Genomic DNA, 26,572 nt, shown 5'->3' on the forward strand with positions numbered 1-26,572 from the left:
TTGCAATGAGTGCAGTCCTTTATGGCGGATATACCTTGAGTGCAGCTTTGATGCTGCTTCGGACACAGGAACAGAAAAAGTGTGCTAGGCTCATATTTCAACTGTAGGCTATTTTGAAATTAGAAGGAATGAATGTGAACTACATGTATCCGCTTGTAAATAATAAAGAACAATATACTCCATTATGTGACAGAAGTTAAATCCAGAAGTATCAATATGCACAGTCTACTGAGCATCTTCACATAAGTATATTAGCTAAAACCATGAATGAATGAAAATGTAAATTAATATAAATCGGTCTGTTCACATGTCCACTGCTTTCTTTTGGATAGATTTTGATGTCGGAGCCGGGCAAGCTGATGCAGAAGGTGAAGGTATGGCTGCAGGAGTACTGGAACGTCACAGACCTGATGGCCATCCTCATCTTCTCCATCGGCATGATACTCCGTCTGCAAGAGCCGCCGTTCATGAGCTATGGACGCGTCATCTACTGCGTCAACATCATCTACTGGTACATACGGCTGCTCGACATCTTCGGGGTGAACAAGTACCTGGGGCCTTACGTCATGATGATCGGCAAGATGGTGAGAGACGCCAACATCGCTCAGTCAATGTTTAAGCCAATTGTTTTACAGGACCCTGCACAGTCCGACTAATGATTAATGATTAAAGACAGACTAATCCTTTTATAGTTGCCTTCTCATACATATGGTATATATTTGTTAGTGAAAAAATATCCAGGTACAAGCACTGAGATATTACTTCAAAGCAGATTCTAGACTCTAATTCGCATTGGCTTTGTCTGCCCGCCCTGTGTCTCTTTCCCCCGCAACCATTGGTTCCCGTTCTAGATGATTGACATGATGTACTTTGTCATCATCATGCTGGTGGTGCTGATGAGTTTCGGGGTGGCCAGACAGGCCATCCTGCACCCCAACGAGGACCCCTCTTGGATGCTGGCCCGCAACATCTTCTTCATGCCCTACTGGATGATCTACGGGGAGGTGTTCGCTGACCAGATCGACCGTAAGAACGTCACTTCACCCGTTTGACCACACTGGCAGAACGGGAGAGATATGGTTGCCTCTTGTGCAGCTCAAGGAATGGCCGACTGTGTTACATGTTTATCCGCTACAGAATGTGCCAGAACATTTAGAATGTGTTGCTCAGGTTAGGAAAAATTGCTCGTACAGTCATCTGCAGAGCTGGCTACTATGGCCTCCCCTGTGCTGCCCTGTACATGTGTTGTTGTTTGGTTCAGGGTGTGATATGGTCTTTTTATCCCTTGCAATCTCTAGTGTGTTTTTCTTTTCACAATGTCCCTAGTGGGTACATCTGCCCATCTATAGGAGGCTGTCACTGAATACCCCAGAGGTCAAAGTGCCAGAGATACGCACAAAAGAAGAAGCCTCTGTGAACCATCATCTCTCTGAGTCCTAAGTTCCTTTATCCAGACGTCTTTGTGTAATATGTGGCTGAGAACTATTGCATCAAAAAAACCTACACCAGCAGAATTACACACGTCTCCTCTGTTCTCAGACTGCTGGTCAACTTTAGCCCCATGAGGAGTTATATAATTATGACTCACGTTCACTTGGCATTTTGTTTATGGTGTGAATTTGTTTTTATAATGAATGTGGCTAGTGCTTTATATAGCTCATTGTTTTTTGTCACCAGGATGATTTTACAAGGTTGTGGACGTCACAGCATGCACACCAACCCCACATAGTTGCAAAACACCTTTAGAAACATCTCCTGTATCCACCAAAACGGCATACTGAAGAGCATACATCTTCATTCAGTTCTTTTACTGCCGCCACATGTGGACATACTGCCACTTGATTTAGTGTATACTGTGTGTGCTTGTGCTCTGTATGTGGGTGTGCGCGCGCGTGTGTGTATGTGGATGTGTGTGTGTGGATGTGTGTGTGCAGGATGCATGGCCCAAAGACAAGAGAGCTGAAATAACACTGTGATTCTTTGTTTCAGATAGTAGGAAGCGACAGCACAGGCTGAATGAAAAACTCTGGCCGGTCGAAAATTACATTCGAACTCGTGGAACCTGGCGTAACAATGGGCCATCTCATATATGTATATCTATATATATATCTATCCACATACATATATAAGACTCAAGCCATTAAAAAAATTAAAGACACAAGCTGAATGAATTAATTACAAAAGAGCCCCCACCAGCACCATCCCAGCCTCACCAAAGCCATGCTCATGACTGAGCTCCCCCCCATCCCCCCCGACCCCTCCCCTTGCCTGAGCAGAGAATCCATGAGTGACCGACTCTCACACCTCCTCTCGCTCTCTCTGAAGAGCTGAGGGCTAACTGTCCATGACCAGGACTCTATGCATGTGTCTCTAGATCAGTCATGTTTATTCAAGTAGAGAACCCAGGCCATGGAAGCTCTGAACACCCCCCCCCTCCCCCTCCCCCTCCCCCGTCCCCTCTACATCCCGCCTCATTATCGCCATCACCACTCTGTCACCCTTGGAATTGCACGGCAGCATCAGCACCATCCATCTCCCAGCCAACTATAAACAAATGAATAACCAAAAGACACACACAGTTTGTGTGTTTAGAATCGCATAAACACCAACATCCCTGATGCACGCAAAGTGTATGGACCGAGACAGCCCGGCTCATCAACATCAACTCTCCATCTCTCCATCCACAATGTTTTTTCACGTGGTTCAGTTGTCAGAGTTTTTTCACAGATTAGCTAAGGGAAATTCAGGCAAATTCAGGCAAATTCAGGCAAATTCAGGCAAAAAATGAATGGTTACTTATTAAAAACAGTGCCAGTTCAGTTACTTCAGTTCTCTTCCTTTGGGCTTCTGGGTGTGATGTGTTCGTCTGAAATTTATGAATGGGCCATATTCCTGAATAAAACTCAATACCAAGTGTACTCAGTGTCCTCTCCGTGGAACCAACAGCAACTGAACCATCCCAAATGGAAAAAACGTGTTACGAACCAGTGCATTTGAAGCTATTGCACAACCATATCCTGTAAGACAACAGCACACATGGGCAGCAATATATTTTAAACATTTAGGAACATGTTTAAATATATTGGGTATGCAAACGAGCTACATGATGAATATATTTTTTATATATTTTGCATTTCAGCCCACATAATCTCCATTATGGCACTCACCCCTTCCCCTTCCTCTCTGCGTGTGCATGCTGTGTAAGAGAGGGTGTGGGCATGTGTGTGTGTGAGTCTGTGTCTGCGAGCATGAGACACTAAAGCAGCGTAAGACAATGAGGGTGTGCATGAGAGAGAGAGAGAGACAGAGAGACAGAGAGAGAGAGAGAGAGAGAGAAAGACAATTAATTACGTTTTTTTGATTTTTGTACTTTTATTCTCAAAGCCTGACTGTGTTCTCTACTCTCCAGCTCCATGTGGACAGAATGTCACGACAGAAGACGGGCACATCGTCCCACTTCCAGCCTGCAAGACTGGGGCATGGATTGTTCCAGCCATCATGGCCTGTTACCTGCTCGTGGCCAACATCCTGCTTGTCAACCTGCTCATAGCCGTGTTCAAGTATGTAGTGTCTTGGATCAGGTTTATTTTAGCTTTATAGTGACAATTTTTTAATGAAGGTTTCATTAAAGGGGATTGAACTGAGAAGATGCTTAGATTTCGGTTAACATCTAGGTTTTGTTATTTTTGCCACAGTTTTACAAGTGCTATTTGTTATTGTTATTTGTGTTATTTGTGTTATTTGTTTCTGCTACTGATTAAAAGCTGGAGACGATTTCTAAAAGGCCACGTGAATTAGGTCCACATTCAGTGTTTGTTATTCAAATCACGTATAGTCTTGCTATTTCTTTTCTGAAGAAAATTCACTGTTTAGTGAAATTAATACGCACTTTAGTGTCCTAGTGATGGTCTGGTAGCACTACAGTAAATATGTTATGTCAATCATAAGTTTGCCTCTTCACACTTTGAATTCTCAACTGTAGTCATTCCTATCACGGTGCTGTTTGTCATCTTAGCAATACATTCTTCGAAGTGAAGTCCATCTCCAATCAGGTGTGGAAGTTCCAGCGCTACCAGCTGATCATGACCTTCCACGAGCGGCCGGTGCTTCCTCCCCCCCTCATCATCTTGAGTCACATAACCATGGTCCTCAAGCACCTCTGCTGTCGCTGGCGAAAACGCGACGATGACGAGAGAGACTACGGGCTCAGTGAGTCAATAGTTCTTCTATTGCTTGCTTGCTTCTTGTTCTAACATGGCAGCATGCATACTAAGTTGAAATCTAAATATTTCAGTGACTGGAATAAAGAAATGCGATCAGATTTGTTCATAATCTGCTTCGAACCATATTTATTCAAGGACATGGTTCCACCAGTCTTTGCTTTTCTGTAGTAGCATTTCTGGATCACATGCCCTTTACAAACACAAACCCTTGGGGGGTAAATCCATTTACCTCCTGTTGCCTATACCCAGAACTGCCTCTTCCTCTGTCCAAACGCCACAAAAAATCTGTAACTGTGGCTGTAAACAATGGGCAGACTTCCACAGCTGCTCACAGCATGTTGGCCACACAGATAGATGCTTCTGTTCCCCAGAATCATTTGAAGAATTCTGAGCTGTCTGTGTTTATCTCCAAAACCACAGAGCTGTTTATCACTGAGGATGAACTGAAGAATTTGCACGACTTTGAAGAGCAGTGCATTGAGGAGTACTTCCGGGAGAAAGATGACCGCTTCAACTCCTCCAACGACGAAAGGATCCGTGTGACGTCAGAAAGGTTGGGTATACCACAGGGAAAACAGCAGGCACAGGCCAGTCCCTATCTCAAAAAGACCCCGGTGTAAGGTCCCTCTATAAACGTTTAAATATGCAGTGACGTTTGCCAGGAAACAGTTAGTATATTGTAGGTTTTACACTGCAAAGCTGGGTATTAGTCATGACCCTATTCCCCGGAGCAAATGATAACGAGTAGAACTCATACTGTACTCATACTTCTCACCAGAAGAATGTGGTTCTCACTAATGTTGGAGTGGCACTTTCCAGACCACAGAAAAACGTAAAAGGTGATTCAGTGATTAAGTGCTTATACCAGGCCAACTTTACTAGGACAAGCTCAACAGCCTCATGTGATGTTACATGAAATGAAGTTCCTTGTAAACAAATAGTTTGTGTGACATCGTTACTCGTCCTATTTCATTTATTGTCTTTGGTCAGCATCTCAGCCTGCAAAAGGTGACTGTATACTTTCTCAATCTTTTATTGCTCAGGGTGGAGAATATGGCCATGCGTCTGGAGGAAGTGAACGAGCGGGAGCACTTTATGAAGGCATCCCTGCAGACAGTGGACGTCCGCTTGGCCCAGATGGAGGAGATGATAGGCCGCATCGCCATGACCCTGGAGCGGGTCACGGGCCTGGAGCGGGGTGAGGTCAACAAGGTTCGCTCACGGACGTCCTCTGACTGCACTGACGCCCACTACATCCTGCGCCAGAGCAGCTTCAACAGCCAGGAGGGCACCTCCTACCGCTTGCCCGAATCCCAGGAGCAGGGCGGTGAGGAGTCCATCTCTCCCACCTCACCCACAAGTCTGGCCCCGCGGGCTCGCAGTCACTCTTTCTACGTTGGGGGTGGCAGGGTTGGTGGCGCGGCCGAGAGGGTGGAAAGCTTCTTCAAGGAGCGATCGCTGAGTCTTCATCGAGCCAATAGCTCCCAGTCAGTGGCCTCGAACTCCAAAGACACCAAACCAATTCCCATCAACACGCTGTCTGTGTCACAGCACCACCGGCCTTCGTCCTGCATCGACATCTACGTATCAGCCTCAGAGGAGGCCGCCCCTTCTGAGAGATTCCTGGAGCCCATCAGGATGGTGCCCCCCCTGGCCCGTGAGTCCTCTCTTCACTCGGAGATCATGGAAGCAGTCCTCTCCAGTGGACGGGACTACAGCGGGAGGTCTGGGTCGGCGGCTGGTGACAAACAGTCCGACGCCACCATGATATACGAGGACAGCGCAGCGGCCGACCTGTCCCTGTGCTCCGGCCAGCTGCTTCCCGACAGCCTGCCGCCCTGGGACCTGGACCCCTCGCCGCCCCCCTCGGCGGGGCTGCTGGAGCGCTCCAAAAGTAGCCGCTATCTGTCAACTTCGGGCGGGCTGTTCCCGGACGAGCCCCAACTGGTGAAGTCCCACAGCATGATGTTCTCGCAGCGCCCTTACTACGGCGGCCTGAACGTGCCGCTGAAAGCGGCCGAGTACACCAGCATCACGGACTGCATCGACACGCGCTGCGTCTCCACCGCCTTCCCCATGCCAGAGCGCTCCGACTCCCCCGGGGGCTCCTTCACTTTCGACAAGCCCCAGGACATGAGCTCCACGCACCCGGAGCGTGAGGCTGAGCTCAGCCACGCCGAGTCCGACCCCGAGGACCCGGGGGAGATGCTGGCAGAGTCCAGCCGAAGCGCTCTGAGGAAGGGTGGCGGCGGGGGAGGTGGCGGGGCAGACCTTGGCATGGGTCTCGGGCCCTACTGCTCCCCGCTCTCCCGACTCGAGAGAGCCAACAGCTGCTCCTCATCCGAGGACTCCCACTCCGCCAGCACCTATGCCCGCAAGAGCTTCTCCATCAGCGAGAGGATGGAGCGGGGCCATGGCGCGGCCTCCTCCTCCTCCTCCTCCAGGAACCCCTTCCAAACGAGCAAGTCAGGGGCTCGACAGGAGGGTAAAACTGACAGCCTGTCCATGAGAAAGCTGGCTAAGCCGGCTGCCTTCCGGAGCTTCGACAGCAGGCACAACTTCACATGATGGCGGTGGGCTCAGAGCAGATGTGGCCCAAGGATAGAGTGGGAGGCACACTGGATGGAAATGGTCCTCTACCTCATGTGATTTCTAAGGTGGCCCTTCCATTGCATGCTTTGGCAAAAGCTTAATTCGCTCTCTCTCGCTCAAGATGCATGGAGTTATTCCATGCTGGGGACACAGTGGTAATGAAACCTTACATCTTCAACCAACCAAGCATTGCAAACATTATTTTAATGATTTGTGTTTATTTGATTTGGGAGACTAAAGTGGCAAACATGCATACATGGTAAGGAAAACAAGACAAAAAATCCCCCTGACATCAGTGTGCATAAAGGCTAGCAAATTGGGTTCACCTTGTTCAATGGGTGACACTGAAGCTGTTCCAATCTGTGTATAAATCATGGATCACTCCATAGTACAGCCCACTCTTATGATTTGCGGATGTGGCTGACCAAGTTGTGGTGGTGGTCATTTTAACCAGTCAAAACAACCACAGAAAAGGGAAATACTGACATAATCATGAAAGCTCCTGCTAACTCTGTCAGAGGAGTCTCCTGTTGATGTAATTAATTCGGATCCCCACTAAACACATGCACATGCTTACTGATTACAAACCATGAATCAGACTCCCAAATCTGCCAGTGGCAATGATGAATGTAGTTAAATTGTGGGTTTCCTTTGAAAATGTTCTTATCAGAACCGGTTATAACACAAGAGGACACCGTCCTGATGTTATCATATTGTTGTCTTAGGTTTTGTCCCTTATAATACAGACCACCTCCGCACTGAGATCAGAAGCAGAAAGTAGTGATTAAGGAATTGAGCTCATCTGGCCGAATGCTTGTACCCCTGCAATGGCCTCATTATCACCACTAGAGGGCACCATGAAGCTTCCACGAGGCAGGATTTTAGTTGCTGATTTTAAAACGTTGTACCATACTAAGGTCATAGTGCTACACTTCACACACACAAGTAACATTTAAAAACAGAAATTGTATGGCTTACGATTCATTTAAGTGCCGAACATGGATGGTTCTGGTAGTATTTTTGGTTACTGTTTTTATTTCATGGATACAGAGGCTCAACTGTAATTCGTATATAAACTCAAACATTGTAACACTTGCTATGCAAGATGTCAGAGATGGCAATGTTGGATTGGGACGTTACAGTATGCACTTTAGACCATGTCGCTATTTTTTTTTCTTCTGGTATGCACATCTCAAACTTGAAGAGTTGTTTCTCATTGATCACTTCTCATGAATTTCATGTTTTACAGAGCTGCCGATGAAGTGCACAATTTAATAATCTCGTGGTAGTTACATTAAAACATCAACATTACCAGTGAAATCTGGCCAAACCTAAACAGAAACAATAATCTGTAGTTCTAAAGAGGTGATTCAAACTAATCCAAAACACTGAGCTCTATCTGTTGCATACCTTTTTTCCCTAATGTACAAATATGATTTAACAGGCCTCCTAAAATACATATTTCAAAAACTATTTTGAAAAAATATTATTACTATATAATTGTTTGTCATAGCCTATTGTATAATACTAAATATAGGAAATATTTTACATTTATATAAATAATTTATATTTACTCAGTATTCATTTGAGATTCTTGGATTGATTGTTCTATGTTTATTCTTAGCATCCTTTAACTCCTAGACGCCCTTGTAGAGCAAGCCATTTCTCTCAATTTATGTCGAGAAATTTCTTTTCAATTCAAGACAATTTGTCAATTGTCAATTTAAAGTGTTCTATCTTCTACTTTTTTGTGTTTTATTCAGTATTCTGGAACCAAGGAAAGGTAACATACAATAAATGAAAAGTTCAGGACATGATTTCAATCACAATTTCTGCATTTCATGATGTACATGTGTGCATGGACACTTTTCCACTGGAGCCAGGTAAAATCATGAACCCAAACCTGAAAATTGTTTTACAAAATAATAATTCTGACCTTGTAAAAACTATAAGCAATACATAATTATGTGCCCTACAAAGCTGTGGGGTCTTGGCTGTGTTCAGAAATGTCAGAAATGGCCACATGTGGTACCTGCCAGGTGCTAGACTACTACTAGACTGTATGAATGCATCAAGAAGAATGCAAAACGGACCTGCTGTCAGCCTGTGCATATAGTATCTTTGCTATCAACTGAATCGTTTTGTTTTTTTGTTGCCTTTTCCATGTGCAATACTACAGAGAGAAGCTGGGGATAATTGTACTAATTTGACCTGTTCTCTTGAATGGGGTCCTTGCAGTTTTTGTCACTCAATCAGATCTCCACATATAACAAAGGCTTCAATCTGTTGATCTTGACCAAGCCATCGTTGTATGACAGGAGAAGAAATCACCAGCTTGTAGTAGAAGATGTGCTGCTTGACGTCCTGACGTGACACAGTGCTGTTGGGACACGCACGTTAAGAGGCCTGTCAGGAGGCAGGTTCTGAGTATCTTAGCTTGTGTCCAAACCAATTTGAAATAATCACAGGAAAAAAGGCACACGGCAAAGAGGAAATGTATATCTTTCTGCCAATCTAATCACTGTGATTTCCACCACACGTGAGGGTAGTGTTATCCAATCGCAGAACTTCCCATGACTTCCATGTTTGAGGAATATAGAATAATCAGGATTAGATGTATGGTCTGGAAAAGCCTACCTTCTTTTAACTAAACATGAGCCAGTAATAAAGACAACCAATGAATAATTAACTTTCCTCCAGACAAATATGGTTGTCCCACTTGTTTTCTTTTTTGTTTGTTTTACATATCAGTGATGTTTAGCTAAGATGAAAGGACACAACACTGAATGTTCCGTTTTTTTGGCCTTGTCTTACAGATTGAAGTTCATTCGGGTTCATTCGAGTGAGATTTCACTGAATCCATTCTTAATGACCGTTATTTTATATGACTCGCTTGAGACCTGACTTAGACCCACCTCACCTGATGGTCACACGTACATGTCCTGTAAATGTAGTTGTGATTGTTGTAAGAGATACTAATATAAATAAATATATATAAGAATTTATGACAAGTCATTGTATGACAGACACGTACCAATAAGGACAACAAACCTAACTATGTGCCAAAAGGATATGAGGAAATGTTATGTACAGTATTTTCTTAATATTTTCCTATATTGTAGCATACAGGTTTGTGAATTAAATACCACCTATGTGAAAATGTTTTTTTTTTCTATTTATTGGTGAGAACTTGTATGCTACTAAGGACCCCAAGCACATGTTTTCTGCAATAATATTGTAGTTTTAACTGAAGGGCCTCGGTTTATGTAGTGTCCTTTGATGCATGCAGTTCTTCCTCAGAGGATGCAATCTGTTACCACGGTGAAGAGTAGGGGTCAAGGGCAAGGGCAACAGAAGGGGATGGGAATGGCGATTTGTTGGAGTAGTACGTATTTGGATGCAAATACAGTTCTACTTTCTTTAATATTCCTTAATGTGAATAGGATGTTTGGCATGTGTTACTAAATAAATTCATGATTCAGTGAATTTCACCGGTGGCTCTTACTGTTTCTGAGCGTTTTCCTCTGCCATCAATCCAAGCGTTCAGTAGAGCAGTGCATAGAAAAGCAAAGGATAACACAAGATTTAGCCTCCATTTTTAGAGACAACAAGCAAACTACCGTTAAAATACATTCATTCACCAAGGTACATTGTTTTTTTTTTTTTACATAAAAGTAAGGATAGAATCAGTTGCTGTTAAAATATTAGTGTGGTCAAACAAAATATATGTATATGAAGTAGGCATGAGAGTAAGTTGTATATCAGTTTGTAATGGTTGATAGTTCTAAAATGTTTCAATAGTATTTTTTACATTATAATTCAAATGGTTTAAATCCAAGTAATGCTTAATAGCAGTAGCTACAGTCAAGTTAGAAAGTTAGAAGGTGATTTTCAAGCATTGGTTTTTTTCTAGAATAAGCTGAAGAAAGACCTGTTGAATTTCATCTGATTTGATCTGACCACAGTTTCCTTAAGGTACAGAGATCAGTATAGTTTTTGTAAGTTACGTTAAGCCTTATCCCGGACACTGCTCTAAAAGCACTTCAGACCCTACTTGAGTGAGATAGATAAGTAAAGGTGATACAATGGGCCACTTTTCGAGCAATATTGCTGGTAAAATCGTATGACCGGTTCCTACGGATCCTTCGGATTGGAAGATCATAACAAGTTGCCCACTTATGATTTAAGTTCTGCAAGAAAAGTTTGTTGCCCAATATCAATGGGAAAGTGCCCAAACAATATTGGTCAGCAACATTGCCCAGAGTGTACTGTAATGCTCCTGTTCTTAATGTCACCAGCCTGGTACAGCTGCCCAAGTCCTCTCACTTTGTTGCTATTTAATTTTGCTGTTACCTATCAGCCTACAGGGAATGATGGCAAAATGCACACAAGACAAAACTAAGGCATCCATAGTGAATTTCTATACTTGGATGAAAAGAGGGGATAAAGAGACAGAACTGAAACAGTACTGATGACCGAGAACTGTGGATCAGCCACGGAATTAAGGAATTAACTACAATAACTAATCATTAAAGTGCTGTTTGCCACCATGAATGGCAACATCATGTTATTGTATTACCTAACCACAATATTCCATGTCTGAGCAACTCCAGATCATTCTTTCATCACTTTTTGGTCTGTTTTGAGTATGTGAGTCACACAACATGACCAACAGGTTATGTATGATAATTCAAGCAGTCTTGTCAGTGTCATAGTTGTTTGTGCCTCACAAAAAGCAGGATGTGTGATCAAGCCATTACACTTTGTCATATTCTTGGTACATTTCACATTAATCACACATTATTTGGGGAAAGCTGGGAATTTAAAAAAATTTCAAACATTCATGCTATTATGACATCAAAAAAAGTGAATTTTAGGATGTTTCTGTCGGCAAACGAGCTTTAACATTTTACTAGCTTTTGATAGTACATTTTACATATAATGTAGCCTACCTTTTAAAGGTTATAAAAAAAACCAGGCCATTAACGGCTCACTATAAGCAAAGGTGCCTGGCGGAACATTAATCTTCACCCAGGGAACATTATGTTCGTGAGAATTCACACGTGGGAAGAAGGGCGGACAAGAGTAAGCTAACACACATCATCAACAACAACGTGACCTCAACTTGATATTATTGTAACCTACATTCGGTAGACCCCACGTTTCCAATTGTTTGCCATTTGTTTACTAAGCATATATATATATCAAATGTAAAGCCGCACGACGTTAGGGATACGTGGACGGCTAACTTGTTACAAAAAAACAAAACGTTTAGAGCTGAGTAAGGTGATAGGCTTTGCAAAGCTTGTAGGTTTGCAAGGCTACATGTACTACTGACCACATCATCGACACATAGAACACATTCGAAACGGAATGACGACTATATACGTTAGTTGGTAAAGAAAAACATAATCTGTACCCGATCTGTACATCGTAAACAGACTGAACTGCACACTACCCCGCACTAATGTGTAACGCCCCTTCACGTGTGCTTCCAGGAAAACATTCAAGGGGGCCGTGACCGTTTACATGGGTTCCTTGGCCAGCTGTGAACTCCCACAACTCTAAGCTTCAGGGAGTGTGTGGTGGGCTCAACTACTCCATGCCGTGGATGAAATGGTCTATGCGTAGCAGACATATTTTACTCGGAAATATGTCCTGAAATGAACTACTACATGCCAGCGAAGTGCCGCGAAAATTATTTTCTTAAAAGCGTCCTTAAGAGGTCATATTGCTCTCATCCTAGTTCTCGGAAAACACACAATACTGACAGTGTCTGTTCTGACTTGTACTTGTCTATAAATTATCACCAGGTATACGCAATATCTGGGAGTTCATTGAGTGCCTTATTCCTCATGCCAGTGGCCATTACTACATAGTGAGCATCAGTTCATGTGTTTTTGGAAATGAAAGGAGACACCTACTTAGCCTACCATGGGATACTGACCTTGTGAACTCTTGGAAACTTCCAAAGCACATTAGTAGGGTATAGACAAATTATTTCACCGCGTTAACAATATGATCTTGACACAAGCACAATCAATCATTCATATATAGACCAACATATTTTCTTTAATGTGGCACACTATCAGATTACCATATTGTTCTTTACTGAGAGTGCCATTCGCAAATTACTGTCACCAGCACTTCCATTGCTTCCCTTTATTATCTATCGCCTTTTTTAATCATGCAATTTCAATATAGGGGTTAATCCAATAGGCCTGTTAGTTTGGGTGATTTCTAACAACCTCTACACATTGCTATGTCATATTGCGGTGCATTTGACTTGTTTCTTTTATTTACATTAGGTGTACGCCTACTTATAAGGGTAGTATGGCCTACAATATGACGTTTATATATCTGTCAAAGTAGTTAATTACAAAAATCCATCTATCACTAAATGTTTTCCAGACAACAAGCAACAAGCTGAACTTGACCACATCTGATGTTAATGAACTAACCTCGAGGGGAAAAGTTCAGTTCAGTGCAAGTTACCACTATTCGACTTCTGTCATTTAAGTTTAGTGTAGCCAACATACGTGAGCTGACGCTCCCTCTGTTTCGAATTCGATTGGACTACGGGCTTGAAGCAGAAAGCGGCTCTGGCCAACCTCTAGCCGGCTTCCTGTAATTTGTTTCCGAGTAGTGCATAGACGGAACGTCACTGATACTCTTGCCCAATCGTGTACCAGATTCATGATGACACCCTGGGATTCCGCGAAATTGCTACTTTGAGAAGGCACCCTGAAATGCAGCAAAACGAATAGTGTTGAGCCATGTGTGTCTTTCGGCAGGGGATAACAGGAGTGCGACGTTCCTTTCCACCGACTTTTTGTTTTCAGTTCATGTACAAAAAAGAGCCCAGTCAGCGATAAAAAAAAAACTACTTAGACGATTCGTTTTCTATATTTCACCACACCGTCACATTTAGCGTGACAGCCTCAATTTCTTTGAAATGTTATTGCTATCTAGAGTCCTCACATTGGAGAAAACACGTGTGGGGACCAGCCGCATGTTTCTTGAAATCTCGCCAATCGCTACAAGAAAAGATCAGTAGCCTAATAGGACTACTGTGTTCATTTAAAACATCAGGGCTAAACCTGTTTACGGATTTCAATACAGCTGCATCCATATTTCCCGCTATGTCAGATCTGGCTGTAAAGTGTTTGGACTCAATCTCTAACTGTTTGGACAAAAATGACTGTCCTGTGGAAGACCTGACCAAAGAAAATCAAGAAAATCGGACTTTGCTGATGGTAGCAATGATTTTGCTTGATCTTAAACAGTGCGATTCAACTGCTCGAAGCAACAGCGGCGCCAGCAAACGTTTAGGAGATAGTGACGCAGGTAATCAGACAGTATTGTGGAACCACGGAGCGGAGGATGAAGTGCGGAATCCCTTAACCGGACGCTGTCGACCAAATACAAAGGTGGTTAAGCAGAGTCGTCGGCGCACCGGGAGGTTGCACGTGTCCCCGGAAAAGAAGCACTGCTGTCCCTTCAATGGCTGTGGAAAAACCTATGGCAAATCATCTCATCTTAAGGCTCATTTAAGAGTTCATACAGGTTAGTTTTATTTGTTTTGTTTTGTTTATTGAAAACTGCTGTGAGAATGGGTACGCGTGACAACTTGCTGGTGTGACCTGATATGAATGCAAAGTATGGGGTTTCCAAAGCCTTTCATTGTCCTTGAGGGCGTATGCAAGGCATAGGGCAACGTGTTAGTCATGTGGATGATCTCAGTGTGTAGCTTACCGTAGAGGTGTTGTTGACTCAGTAATATTTCTGTCAGGCCGATGGAACACTGCAGGGGGTGTGACTGCATATTAATGCGCCTCGGTGCCTGTTCCAGCGGAGCTTAGTCATACTGGCGATAAATACGGTGCAGATCGCTTAACCAACGTCTGGTACCGCTATATGGCACATTTGATGTCGCTTTGAAAATAAGTAAATCACAAATTAAAACTAATATCAAACTATTTGATAAGCAATATGCTAGGCGAAACTCCACGTATACTAGGCAGTATAGACTATGCACATATTGCGTTATACTATTCGATGGTGATTAATAAAAGAGCCACAATTTCTAAAGGTTACACTGCCACTCGTTTGACAAACCTGGTTTGATTGCGAAATGTACAACTCCACTGTGACCGGACCTAACCCTCATTCGCCAACACCCACCGACTGTAAACAGCTCGCACGTGCTCAGTGATGATGAAACGTGGGGGAGTTATGAACGCGTCTGAACAGATTTTCCTCAGCTCAACTTTAGCTGGGCGACGCGACCCTCCTGTGGATGCGGGTGTATCAAGCGTTATGTAGAAGAAGTCGCACAATCGCACACCGGACTCGATCTCGCAACCTCGGGCATGGGAGGCGGGCGTGTCAGAAAGGAGGCGTTGATCCAGTGGTGCTAGCGTCTGGTGCTAGGTTGGCTAGCACGTCTCTTCGGGTGTCGCGGAGTGAGGTTCATGCAGGTGTACCCGCTCATGCAGGTGTAGCACGTCTCTTCGGGTGTCGCGGAGTGAGGTTCATGCAGGTGTACCCGCTGACTACTGTTACACAAGATATGGCAAAATTAATATTGTAAACAGCATGGGCCTGCTTTTCTCTTGCACTGTTTCGATCAGTCCAGTTAACAAGGGACAGGCGCGCCCAAATCCAATTAAACAGGGTTTAAGGGTTTAATTAAACGGTGTTAAGAACGACTTCGATATTAAAGAATAGAACCACACGTACCAAGCGTACACGTACATTTATTGGGAGCATAATCATTATCTCAGAACTGATGTCGCTCCCATAGAGACAGACAGGACATACTGTACATCATAAAATTACGTATTCTGATGAGTGCGCCCCTAATCAATCTTGCCGCTGGAATATGTGCAAGAAACCGTTTACATCGCTATTAGATAGTTCAAGCCACTCTTCCTGTCCCTGCCTTAAAGCATTGGATTTGTTTAATTTGCGGAGAAAATACAAAGAACCTCCCTAAGACCCTGACAATAATTGTATTTTTGGCACCCCCTTCAGACTGAGCCCTCGTGCATAGGCGGAGATCACGGGGGGGACGGGGGGGACGTGTCCCCCCCTACCATAAAGTTGTCCCCCCCAACAATCATTGGAAACAAAACAATTTTTTTTTTTAAATATAGTAATTTGAAATAAATGCACGACAACACAAGGTGTGCTAATTATAAACGTAAAACAATGTGTTTTTAAGTTTTGAAAAATCATGATCCCCCTATTCCTTAAAATGGTTTGGTTCACATGCTGTTTCCACCGGGCGGGGCTACCGGCAGCTCCGTGTTTCAGTCAATTAGCCAAGTACACGGTCAGACAGTGAGACTGTTTCCTCCTCTCTCCCACTGACGCAGTTAAAGTTTTTTCTAAACTCCTTTTACGAAGTTACAATCGATATGCACAAGTATACATAAGTTTAATGATGGATTGACATGACAACGTGAACGTTTGCTGATAATAACACACGCATGCCGGTAATTAACACCGTTAGGATAGCTAGCTAGACAGTTAGGACACTGTCCTGTCAGGGGCAGGTTAATGTTAGTTAATAAAGGTAGGTCTACATCTCAGTGCCTCTCCAGATTAGTTAAATTAACTGAAGGTAAATTCATTTAATCTTTCCCTGCGGTGCCTGAACAATGCTGGTATTGGATATATGTATCTGCAATCGTGATGACCGTGAGATGCGGATTCTCCCTCTTGTATTGTGTAATCTGTAAATTCTCGCCTCAAATGTAAGCGTGTTATCCACCATATATCTATGTTTTAAATGTTATGCATATCCCTCCATTGCAGTATGAAGGCCCTTTTGATGGCTTCTAGACGGAATCAGGTTCTTTTGTCTCCAAAAGTTGTCTCGAGGCTCTTGGGATATCGTTTTGACACTGATAGCTGCCATTGACTCTATTCAGCTCGGATAACTTGTCCGAGTTAGGAACAGTAAATATTGGTGGCGGGGCTTATTGATAGGTCAAATTGAACTGTTTTAGAACTTATTTTGAGCATCAAGTTCTCTTGAACTTTGGACATTATTTGTCTGTGAGTAGATATTTTGTGTTAGTACATTTAATGCCATTTAGAGGATTTAAAAATGACTTCGAATTTCTGTTTGTAAATGTTATTGAGAATTCGGTATTTAGCAGCTAAGTTATGCTAGCTCTCGTGAAAGCAATTTTTTCATGTCCCCCCCCCCGGAATTACTCTCCGAAATTTTACCATGTATTGTCCCCCCCTACAATGAAATGGGATCTCCGCCCCTGCCCTCGTGCGTCTGCATCCCTCGCCCAGGTCTGAACCTTAGTGCGTTTAGTGCGTGTTGACTGTTTTCAAACACAAATCAAAGAGCTTGTGTGACATATGGGTGTGTGGAGATTGAAACTCACTCTTTTTCTTTGTTTCTCCTCACACTGTCCTGGCTGTGACTCCAGGTGAACGTCCCTTCAAGTGCACGTGGCCTGACTGTGCTAAGAAGTTCTCACGCTCCGATGAGCTGACGCGTCACGTCCGTACGCACACCGGAGAGAAGCGCTTCACCTGTCCGCTATGTGACAAGTGCTTCATGAGGAGCGATCACCTCACTAAGCACGCTCGCAGGCACGCCGGCTTCCACCCCAGCATGCTCCAGACCGCATCTGGCCGGAGACAACGTTCCTCTGCATCCATTTCGTCATCTGGATCAAGTGACACGCCGTCTGAATGTGTGTGATATTCGCAATCAGCTCTCCCTCACCTCCCTACATTAACCTCTATGTACATGCACAAGCAGACATGCGCAAGGATGTGTTTGCACTCATCCCTGTATAGTCCAATACAGTCATATGGAGTGGACCAGGTGGTGCAGGTCTTGTGGAGTAAAATCAGGGGCATCGCTAGGTATATTATTGGGGGGAGAGGGGGGCTTTAGCCCCCACTGCCCCCCCCCCCCCCCCCCCCAAAAAAAGTACTGTCCAGCACACCCATCGCCCAATAAATGTCCTTCGCTTAATCAAAGCTATCAATATATCTAAGCTAAAAGTTTTCATTGATCAAGAAACTATCAGCAATTGTACCATTGCCTTTATAATATTACAGGATAGGCACAAGGAACTGTTTATAATTGATAGCATCACCAAACTACAACCTTCTGTGTCATCACAGAACTTTAACCTTACCTAACTATCAGTTTAGGTAGATGTCCCAGCCCTAGATCATAACAAGAAATTACGTTTTAATTATAGAATTAAGTACAACTAGATTAAATGCGGAATGGTTGAAGACATTACATTTTAAAGACATGAACCCAAGTGAAGGGTTCAGAGAATAAGGGTTCAGAGAAATTAACATATTGATGATATAGTGAATGGTAGTGTTCAGTGTGATTTTATATTCTCATCTGTGATGCTGCAGCGGAAATGTTTTCCCATACTTTGATTTGATCATCCTATATGGGTGTTGTTGCATTTCTATTTATAGATCCAATGTAATTACAAAATTAAAAAAGGGAATTACTTCAACTTTAGGTCATCATTTTGTAATATGGCTGTAATTCATATTTGTTCATGTGGCTTCCATGTGAAATTAACAGAAAACTTTCCCAACTGATTTGGGAAAAACAAAGGGCTAGGTCTTATTTCATTGTTCAAAGTGGTATTTAGTCACTACAGACAGCAGAGGATTGTTTGTATTTGAGGCTTCGCCTTCTTGCGCCCCCTAGCGGTTGCAAAACTCACTTTTACAACCTCTCATGTGCGTCATAACCAAATTAATATTTCTATTTCATCTTCTATGTATGTACAGACATTTTTTTGTTTATTTTTGTTTGTTTTTTAAGCTTTATTTTTGGTGGTGGGGTGTGTGTGTGTTGGGGGGAGGGGTATTGGTACAGACCTTTTGGTTGCAGCTCTTTGTACTGTGAAGGTTTTCCATGATAATTACTGTAAGTTAGAAGTAAACTCACCACCAACATTGCTGTCTACCAACCTGCCTTTGTTAAACCATGTAGCTCAGCTAGACTATATATTTAAAGCAAGTCAGACACTACTGTTAATGTTAGTGATACTGTATTCATAATTGGTATTGTTAAGACAGGCTGCTTTTCATACTGTGAAATGCATCACTGTTTGTGCCTTTAGTTGAAATGGACATAGTCATGGTATAATGAAATATAAACTTCTGTATTAATTCCCTATAGAAATATAATAAATACTTTCTAATCATGTTTTTTGTAATATTTGGGTTATTATGAACAATAAAACCAAAACATCATTAAGGTTTGAGATGGATACAGATATACTGGAAAAATAGCAGCGTTTACTGTTGTATGCTAAGGGTGTATTTCATAAGCATCAGTAGTCACAGTATCATCTTACTGAATACTGTCGTTGACAACTATTTTGCTGCTGGAAAGTACATGTAGGTACAATTATGGTATTTAAGCGTCTTTGGGTTTCTAGAAAAGCGCTATATCAAAATAAAGTATTATTATTATTATTTTTATTATTATTATGGTATAAGTTAGCCAGACATTCGTTTGTGCACATATGGGTTTAGCTGTGTGGTATTTATCATCACGCAGTGCTGTATTGTGTGGAGTTGTTTTGTCTGTAATGCAACTAAATCATTTCTTAACTCAACAAGATTAATTTTGGCTTTGTGTTTATTGATATCTTACACAACAGAGAATTGTAACATAGTTAAATACTCATGGATAGTTCTACATAATCATTAATATATTAAAAAAAAAAAAAAAAAAAAGTTGTGTTTCAAATAGAGACTCCCAGTATGTCTTACAGAGTCAGAACATACCATTTTCATTCCAGTTAGTACTCCTCGTTTAAGGCATACTCTATACGCAAACTAATTTGGAGATGAGTGAGTCCAGTTTAACCAAATGTCACAAAATGTCGTGTTACACATCCAGTGAAAAAGTAAACAAACACTCAAACGACAAAACCAAATCCGTGTAATGGAGTTAAGAATGTGCTGTGTTAGCTGATAATTAGATGACAGTCTAAGTAGAAGTGTGAACACAAAAGTAGCTGTAAACGCCATTTGGGCGAGGGCCCTGACCAAGAACCCTACAAGAGATGTCATATGACAAACCAAGCCTACACAACCAGAAATGTAGTTAACATACAGTGAATGTATTGGATACTTGACTTGTCATATTAAAGTATATGCCAATATAGTAACACACTGCTTACTCTAAAATACCTCCGAGAACATTTTCCCCCAGTGCCAAAACATTTCCATTTCACAAGACTCTAGCTGCCATTCTTCGAATCCAAATCTGTGGCCAAATTCTTTGTACAATCTCTTTTGTTGCTTTAAACGACTGGGCCTTGAGTGATTTCTTGTGCTCGTGTAAGGAGGGCTATTAGAAATGATTTACAGCTATCCCAACAAAGTCACTCTAATGACGGACGCATTTATCCCAAGCATGGCAAAACGTTATTTTGTGGGCCCAGATATAGCTGATGCTTTCCCAAATGTTGCAGTTCAAAGGTCACGTAATAAACTGCAATGCATAAGGATATACGTAAACCCCTCATGTTTCCCCCCATTGTTCCTTTCTGGCCTGATTACTTTCACTGGAGTTTGTTTGGTTATTTTACCCTCACCAAATTTAATACATATCCTCTGTTTATAGAGAGGAAACAAAACCACATTAAATCCATAGGCAGTGACAGGGAAGGCATATTATTCACAAGATATTATTTAAGGATACATTTAAGTGTGCATATTGCAATACATGCCACATGGCCAGACAGAAAAATTAAAAGAAATTAAATTCAAGCTGTATAGACTGATATGCCTGATCAATTGAGAAGTATCTGCATACTCTTCTACTTTCTCTACTTTCATCTCTTTATGATACATTCATTTGCATTCCACTGCAGATATGGGGCAATTCAAAGTAAATAAAAGTGTTTTGAAACTGAACCAAGTGAACCAAAAGTGCAATGCCCTAAAACATGCTACACTATTCTGCCCTCAGTGCTATGCAGTGTCAACCTGTAGCCCCTGCAATGCCCATAAACCTTTACACAAGGAGACTGAACATCCTGTGAAACATCTCAGGACTGTTTGAAATGTCCAGGATTAAACGTTCAATGTGAAGAAAAAAAAAACACAAATTGAAAGTGTAAGCGCAGAACAGTAAATATAACATAGAAGCAATCGTGTCAACACAGAAATGAGCGTCAGTTAGCAGCAGATTTTAAACAGTTGTCACATTTCTAAATTGAATGTTAAATCGAAATGTTTTTATTTCTCTTTATTTAATCCACTACTTAATTAAATGAATTAAACTATGCAAGGCCAGTCAGGAGGAGGGGCAGTGAGTTAATTCCTCACTGGCTTCTCCTGTCTCTTAACCAAACAAGGAAGTGCGTGTCCTGCCATAGGAGGAAGCCATCAATAAGAGACCTTTGTTTGCGATAACCCTTCCCGCATTTCCCCTGTATTAACTGGAATTCTGAATTAATTTTGGTTATTGTACGTATGTTTCTCTTCTATCACCTTGATTTATTTGTCATTTCCAATGTTATGCTTAACCCACGGAAATTGGTCACCACTCACACGGTGAGATGGATTCACTGGAGAGACATTAGTGGATGGCGGGGCTGGGACAGGAGATGGGGACGGCTCTACTGGATCTGGCAAGCTGTGGAGGATGTGGCTTGGCAACAGATGCACGTAGGATTCACTGCTTTGGGGGGTATGAGGTCGAGGTCTTCGTCGTCTGGGATCTCGTCCAGACGGTAGCCATCCTTCAGCAGCTGGATGTTTAGGTCCTGGTTGATTTGCTGCAAAACGAGAAGAAAAGGTTGTAGGATTTAAAGCACCTCAGTGGATTTAGCTGGAATTGTGTGTTATGTATGCCATTTTTTCCATCAGTGTTGTTTTGTGCAGGAGCATTGTGTAGTACAGTGTTGTTCTATGCATGAGCATTGTGTAGTGCCTACAGAGTGCTGAGTGCTGTAGTGCCTACAGAGTGCTTGCTGGTTCTGCTCCCACCTACCTAAATGCTCTTGTAAGGGCAAATGTCACACCCAGGACACTGCGCTCGTCTAGTGAGGGTCGTTTGGCACTGCCGTCCGTGCAAGCACGGCAATCCAAACTATTCTCATTTGTAGTTCCACGTTGGTGGAACGAACTGCCTAGTACTACCAGAGCAGGAGCGTCCCTCTCTACCTTCAAGAAGCTTTTGAAGACCCAACTCTTCAGAGAGCACCTCCCTTCCTAACTGGCACCTTGACTAGCGCTTAACTTGCACTTCAGCAGTTACATTCCTGCACTTCTTTTTCCTTCCTAGGTCGTTTTCTAATTCTTATGTAAAGTAGTATTTATTGTTACACCATGTTCTTTATTGCTCTTAGCTTGACTTATCTCTCCATTGTACGTCGCTTTGGACAAAAGCGTCTGCTAAATGTAAATGTGTAGTACAGTGTTGTTCTGTTTTGGTTCTGGTTCTGTTATCACATTCCTCATTAAGCCAAGTTCCACTCATAAAACTCATTCTCATCTCTGTGAAAACTGCCCTTCTTTAAATCCCTTCCTAAGTAGTCAAAAATCACATTGTAATTCACGCAAGAAGCTATTTAATAGATAACATCAAAATGATGACTGAATGGATAAGACTTTATGATAAATGTTACTGACCTAAACATTTGACTACAAGGTTTTTATGAGCCATTCTGCCAAGTTCTCATCAAAGCAGAAGTCCTTTGTTTCATTATATATGAAAGTATGAATCTTGGCATGAAGGTAAAATGATTAGTGTTATTTGGTGTATAAAAGTACATGTTCCTTTAGACATCTCACCTCAGCCGAAGAGTATCCTGATGAAGAATATCTCGACATGTCAAAGTCATCATCACTGCAGCAAAAGGAAGAACACATAAGTATAAATGACAATATATTATTGCTTGTCCTTTGGAAATAAAAAAGGTTGTCAGAACCAAAACAATGAAATAACTTTCATACCTGTCTGTATCTAAAGCAACTAGAGGTTTCTCATCTGGACTTTGGTCTAAAGATGAGTAGCCTTTATTTGGGACCACCAACCTAAAAATAAAAATTAGGAGACCATGATCGTGACTTTAGATTAGATTACATGAACATTGGAGTATTCCTCAAAGGAAAAACCGCTCGCTTCACAGAATACAGAATACTGCATAGATGATTCCCTCATCCTCTGCAACAGTAAGTTGGTGTTGAGTAAGTACCTCGTTCTGGCCATCACATTATTCTTCTTGGGCTGCTGATTCACTGGGCTCCCTGCGTTGCCATTCTTCACTGAGCCCTTCCTGGCCAACTCTCTCTGTTTCTCTGCACACCAGAAAACACAACACGGACATTCAAGTCAGTCAACTGGCAAATGGTAAATACTTACTTGAATGCAATTCAATATGCACCAAGTGATGCAATTCAAAACCATAGTCCCAGTACAGAGCAAGGTAGAACAACAACACCAGTTATACCAACCCAAAGACCTAGTGCTAGATGTAACGATGAAGTAATAAGAACTGCGAGTTTAAAAACTGGGGGAACAGCTCACCTATCTTCATCTGCAGAGGGGAGGGTTTATAGTTTAAAGTTGCGGGTTCCCCGTCTCGGGTGTCTGAGTCCGCCTCTGATGTGGTAGAGGATGCTGGGTCCTGGTGAATGGAAGGACGGAATAGGGAGAGACAGGGTAGAGGGAGGGAGACACACAGAGAGTGGACAGAATTGCTTTATGACCGTAACATCTGAGAGTAGAATATTTTCAGTTGACAGTGATAAAAGCCAAAGGTAGATCCTGGCCAAGACCAGGCTAGCTAAGCAAAAGGAAGCGATGGACATGAAACAGAACTTTGCTGGACTGTTGAAGGACAAGCTGTCAGTCGCAAAAAGGAATCATGTCGTCATTCCAAGACAAGAGGTGGAGGCGGGGGCAGAAGGCTGCTTATTTCAATCTGACGAAGACCATTATGGAGTCTTTTGAATCAGGAATTAAATGGATTTGTAACTACTAAATAAAGGCCAAATAACAAATCTAATAAACATACAAATTTGTGGTGTCGTTTATTATTTATTTATTATATTATTTATGACAAAATCATTTATATTGTGTGTATGTAATAGAGAGAGAGAGAGAGAGAGAGAGAGAGAGAGAGAGAGAGGTGCTTCTTCAGTGTGCAGGAGATTTACAGCCTATTTACATAGATGTGTATAGAAGAATATGATACCCACTTATACTGAAAACTAACCTAAAGCTATCTAACTGAGATTGTGGCCATCGGCAGAAGAATGCATGCATTAGCCTATAATAACACCATGTACACGTACAAAATGGCATAAATACATTTGGGTCAAAAAGAGACCTCTAAAACATGCTTGCCCATTTCCTGAGACATGATCAACTAAGGGAGGGTTCAAGCGTCTGTGTGGATAGGCTACTAGTGTGCACGTCTCCGTCTCTGCATGATGAGGCAATCTGTAGGACAGGGCCTTCCCCAGTTCCATTAGAAATGTATGAGAATCCCCCCAGCGAAGCAAATATCACATCCATCCGCCATCTAAGTATAGGATGGAATTTTGTTCACTGACATCTTGAATCAGACACTGTTCACCATATGGTTGTCGAGATTGAATAAGCAGTAGAATTGAACCATCGTACGTGATCGTTATCCCAGAAGTTATTTTGAATGGTACTGATGCTACCTGTTTTCACTGCCGGGAAGCACTTAAGATGCTTGCTACACATAGTGCAGTGACTGGATTGTAACTGATCGCGGTATCTGTTTTCTTACATATCTATCATAGATTTGTCGCTGTACGTGGTAGAGTGTCTAAGTGTTTACAAACCCATTCTAACAATCGCGTCAATATCGGTGATAAAATGATTGAACGAGCCTCTTAATTAAACTCCAAAATGTCTGCTTATATGAATAAACAAATGTTCGTATGTTACAGCCCACATGAACCGTTATAATCTAGGAATATTAGGCTACTCACTAAAGGCTGCATCTCCGATTGAACCGACGGCGGCACTTGAAATCTATCCATTTCCTCCATCATCTTGGCTCAGCGTTTTTTAAAGCGTCCAATGTAAGCTATCCAATACGTTTCCTAGCAATGGTGTAATGGTGCAATTGTAGGTTTCTATATGATCACAATCACAGTTTCTCAGATATCAAATAGGCTCCAGCCGTCATTCGTTCTTAGCCTCATCCCAGCAGCCAATTCAGTCAGCGATGACCAAGCGGCGACTCAACCCGCAACCACCCACTTCCGGGGCCGTGGCTTCCAACCAGACTCGCCAAACTGTGGCTCGATTGTGGAGCGGTCCCTCCAGAGGCCGCTGCACTCAGTGCGCTACAAAACAAGGCCCATAACGGCTCCACCCAAGTCTAGACACCAACATATAAACATATTATGACATTACCTATCTCCTTATGACATCTCCAGATCATATCAAATGACGCACTAGAGAAATATTGAAACAGTGTTTCGACATGAATTATAATTGTGCTCTGCGTACACTGATAGAGGTAATACCATGAATTTACCATCTTTATATCAACATGCATTGTGTAAGGAGCTATTTAATGTGAAGTTTTATGAATGCGGAAAGTATTTTACAGTGTAATGCTTGAGTCATGTGTAGACGTTAAATCAGCACGCTGATTCAGAATAGAGCAAACTGGCTTATTTTGATTCCAAATAAATTGCCATCATGTGGCTTTTGCAAAGGTAAGAGTCAGGAGACAGAAATCATGCCATCCAGTTCAGCTGTTGTGGTGGACCAGCAAAGTTACAGCAATGTTCTGGCATCACTCCTGTAATTGTTCCAGTTCAGCACCTTGGACAGCACCGTCACCGATTACCTGCAAACTAGGTAATTCCCAGATGCTGGTCCTCTTTCTGACGGTAAGGACCCATTCAAAGATAATTGTCCATCTCAAATGTTCCTTTAGTGAACTGTTCATTGGAAGGCCATCTCTCCCTCACAAAATCAAAAACACGATTCCATTTCTACGGACAAAAAAAATCTCTGACTTCTGCGGAACTCGCCTTCTGGGATAAGGATGGTTGATTAAGACTACGTCCCCACTAACTCTCTTCCTTCACCATCCTTTAAACCAGACCTGGGCAAAGTGCGGCCCAAGGGCAATTTGCGGCCCTTTGGCTGTCCCTGTGCGGCCCGCGGAGGTCAATTGTAAATTAGGAATCAAACGTAAAACCTGTACTTATTATACGGCTCTTCAGAATGTTCCAAAAAGTTCCTTTGATTTGAATGGGCCATCCCAACGTTCGCAGGTCTGTAATTTCTTTATATTCACTGCTGCGAAAAATGTATGACTGCTGTCATTGGCAACGGGTTTTGTGCTTATAATTCACATCTTTCATATCATTCCGCAACGCAAGTAGTCCGGTCATTTAACGTAACTGAAAGTCATTGAAACTTGAAGTCAGAAGGTGGGTTGCTTCGCATTTGCGTGAAGAACTAAACGGCAACAAAATCATTAAAAATAGGTATTTTGGAGAAATGTCTTCTATTGTTTTGGCAAGTAACCGTATAATAAGCGGGATGTTTTTTTTATTTCCGTAGGCCTACATTCGTGCGTGTGTGTGTCACTGCGACCATTTGCGCTGATAAAAATTGATATTACTATTAATTTGTATACTATTGCATTGCAAGCTTGCTCTCGTGTGTGTGTGTGTGTGCCATGTGTATTGATCGTCTGGGAACACCTTTAATACTG

At 42.4% G+C, this 26,572-nt stretch overlaps 3 protein-coding genes and 1 long non-coding RNA gene across 16 annotated transcripts in view; 2 read left to right on the top strand and 2 right to left on the bottom strand.

Annotated features, from left to right (window-relative positions):
- trpm3 (transient receptor potential cation channel, subfamily M, member 3) overlaps positions 1–8,151 on the top strand; it is a 90,033-nt gene extending 81,882 nt beyond the window's left edge. For 7 of the 13 annotated variants that reach the window (XM_031570270.2, XM_031570271.2, XM_031570273.2 and 4 more), the window contains 6 exons: positions 333–584; positions 852–1,026; positions 3,410–3,560; positions 4,016–4,209; positions 4,644–4,776; positions 5,267–8,151. In XM_031570270.2, the coding sequence (XP_031426130.1) occupies positions 333–584; positions 852–1,026; positions 3,410–3,560; positions 4,016–4,209; positions 4,644–4,776; positions 5,267–6,791 (2,430 nt within the window). In that variant the 3' untranslated portion in view covers positions 6,792–8,151. Of the gene's footprint in view, positions 1–332; positions 585–851; positions 1,027–1,989; positions 2,092–3,409; positions 3,561–4,015; positions 4,210–4,643; positions 4,777–5,266 lie in introns of all 13 variants that reach the window. The other 6 variants (XM_031570263.2, XM_031570265.2, XM_031570261.2 and 3 more) reach the window with 1 other exon arrangement.
- A 386-nt stretch (positions 8,152–8,537) lies between these two features.
- On the bottom strand, positions 8,538–15,265 carry LOC105902785. Its single transcript, XR_001162496.3, has 3 exons — positions 14,571–15,265; positions 10,321–10,339; positions 8,538–9,195 (listed from the first exon to the last, which is right to left on the bottom strand). It is a non-coding gene; the product is annotated as an uncharacterized LOC105902785 (long non-coding RNA).
- Positions 12,094–19,453, top strand: klf9 (Kruppel-like factor 9). The gene is made up of 2 exons (XM_012830451.3): positions 12,094–14,381; positions 17,270–19,453. The coding sequence occupies exons 1-2, from the start codon at positions 13,958–13,960 to the stop codon at positions 17,545–17,547; spliced, it is 702 nt and encodes a 233-aa protein (XP_012685905.1). The 5' UTR covers positions 12,094–13,957; the 3' UTR covers positions 17,548–19,453.
- A 5-nt stretch (positions 19,454–19,458) lies between these two features.
- fam219ab (family with sequence similarity 219 member Ab) lies at positions 19,459–25,211 on the bottom strand. Its single transcript, XM_012830401.3, has 6 exons — positions 24,822–25,211; positions 23,383–23,482; positions 23,051–23,153; positions 22,809–22,889; positions 22,647–22,701; positions 19,459–21,628 (listed from the first exon to the last, which is right to left on the bottom strand). The coding sequence occupies exons 1-6, from the start codon at positions 24,882–24,884 to the stop codon at positions 21,470–21,472; spliced, it is 561 nt and encodes a 186-aa protein (XP_012685855.1). The 5' UTR covers positions 24,885–25,211; the 3' UTR covers positions 19,459–21,469.
- Between the last annotated feature and the right edge of the window lie 1,361 nt (positions 25,212–26,572).

The sequence above is a fragment of the Clupea harengus genome, chromosome 7 (genome assembly GCF_900700415.2).
Source record: "Clupea harengus chromosome 7, Ch_v2.0.2, whole genome shotgun sequence".
NCBI classification, from domain to species: Eukaryota; Metazoa; Chordata; class Actinopteri; order Clupeiformes; family Clupeidae; genus Clupea; species Clupea harengus.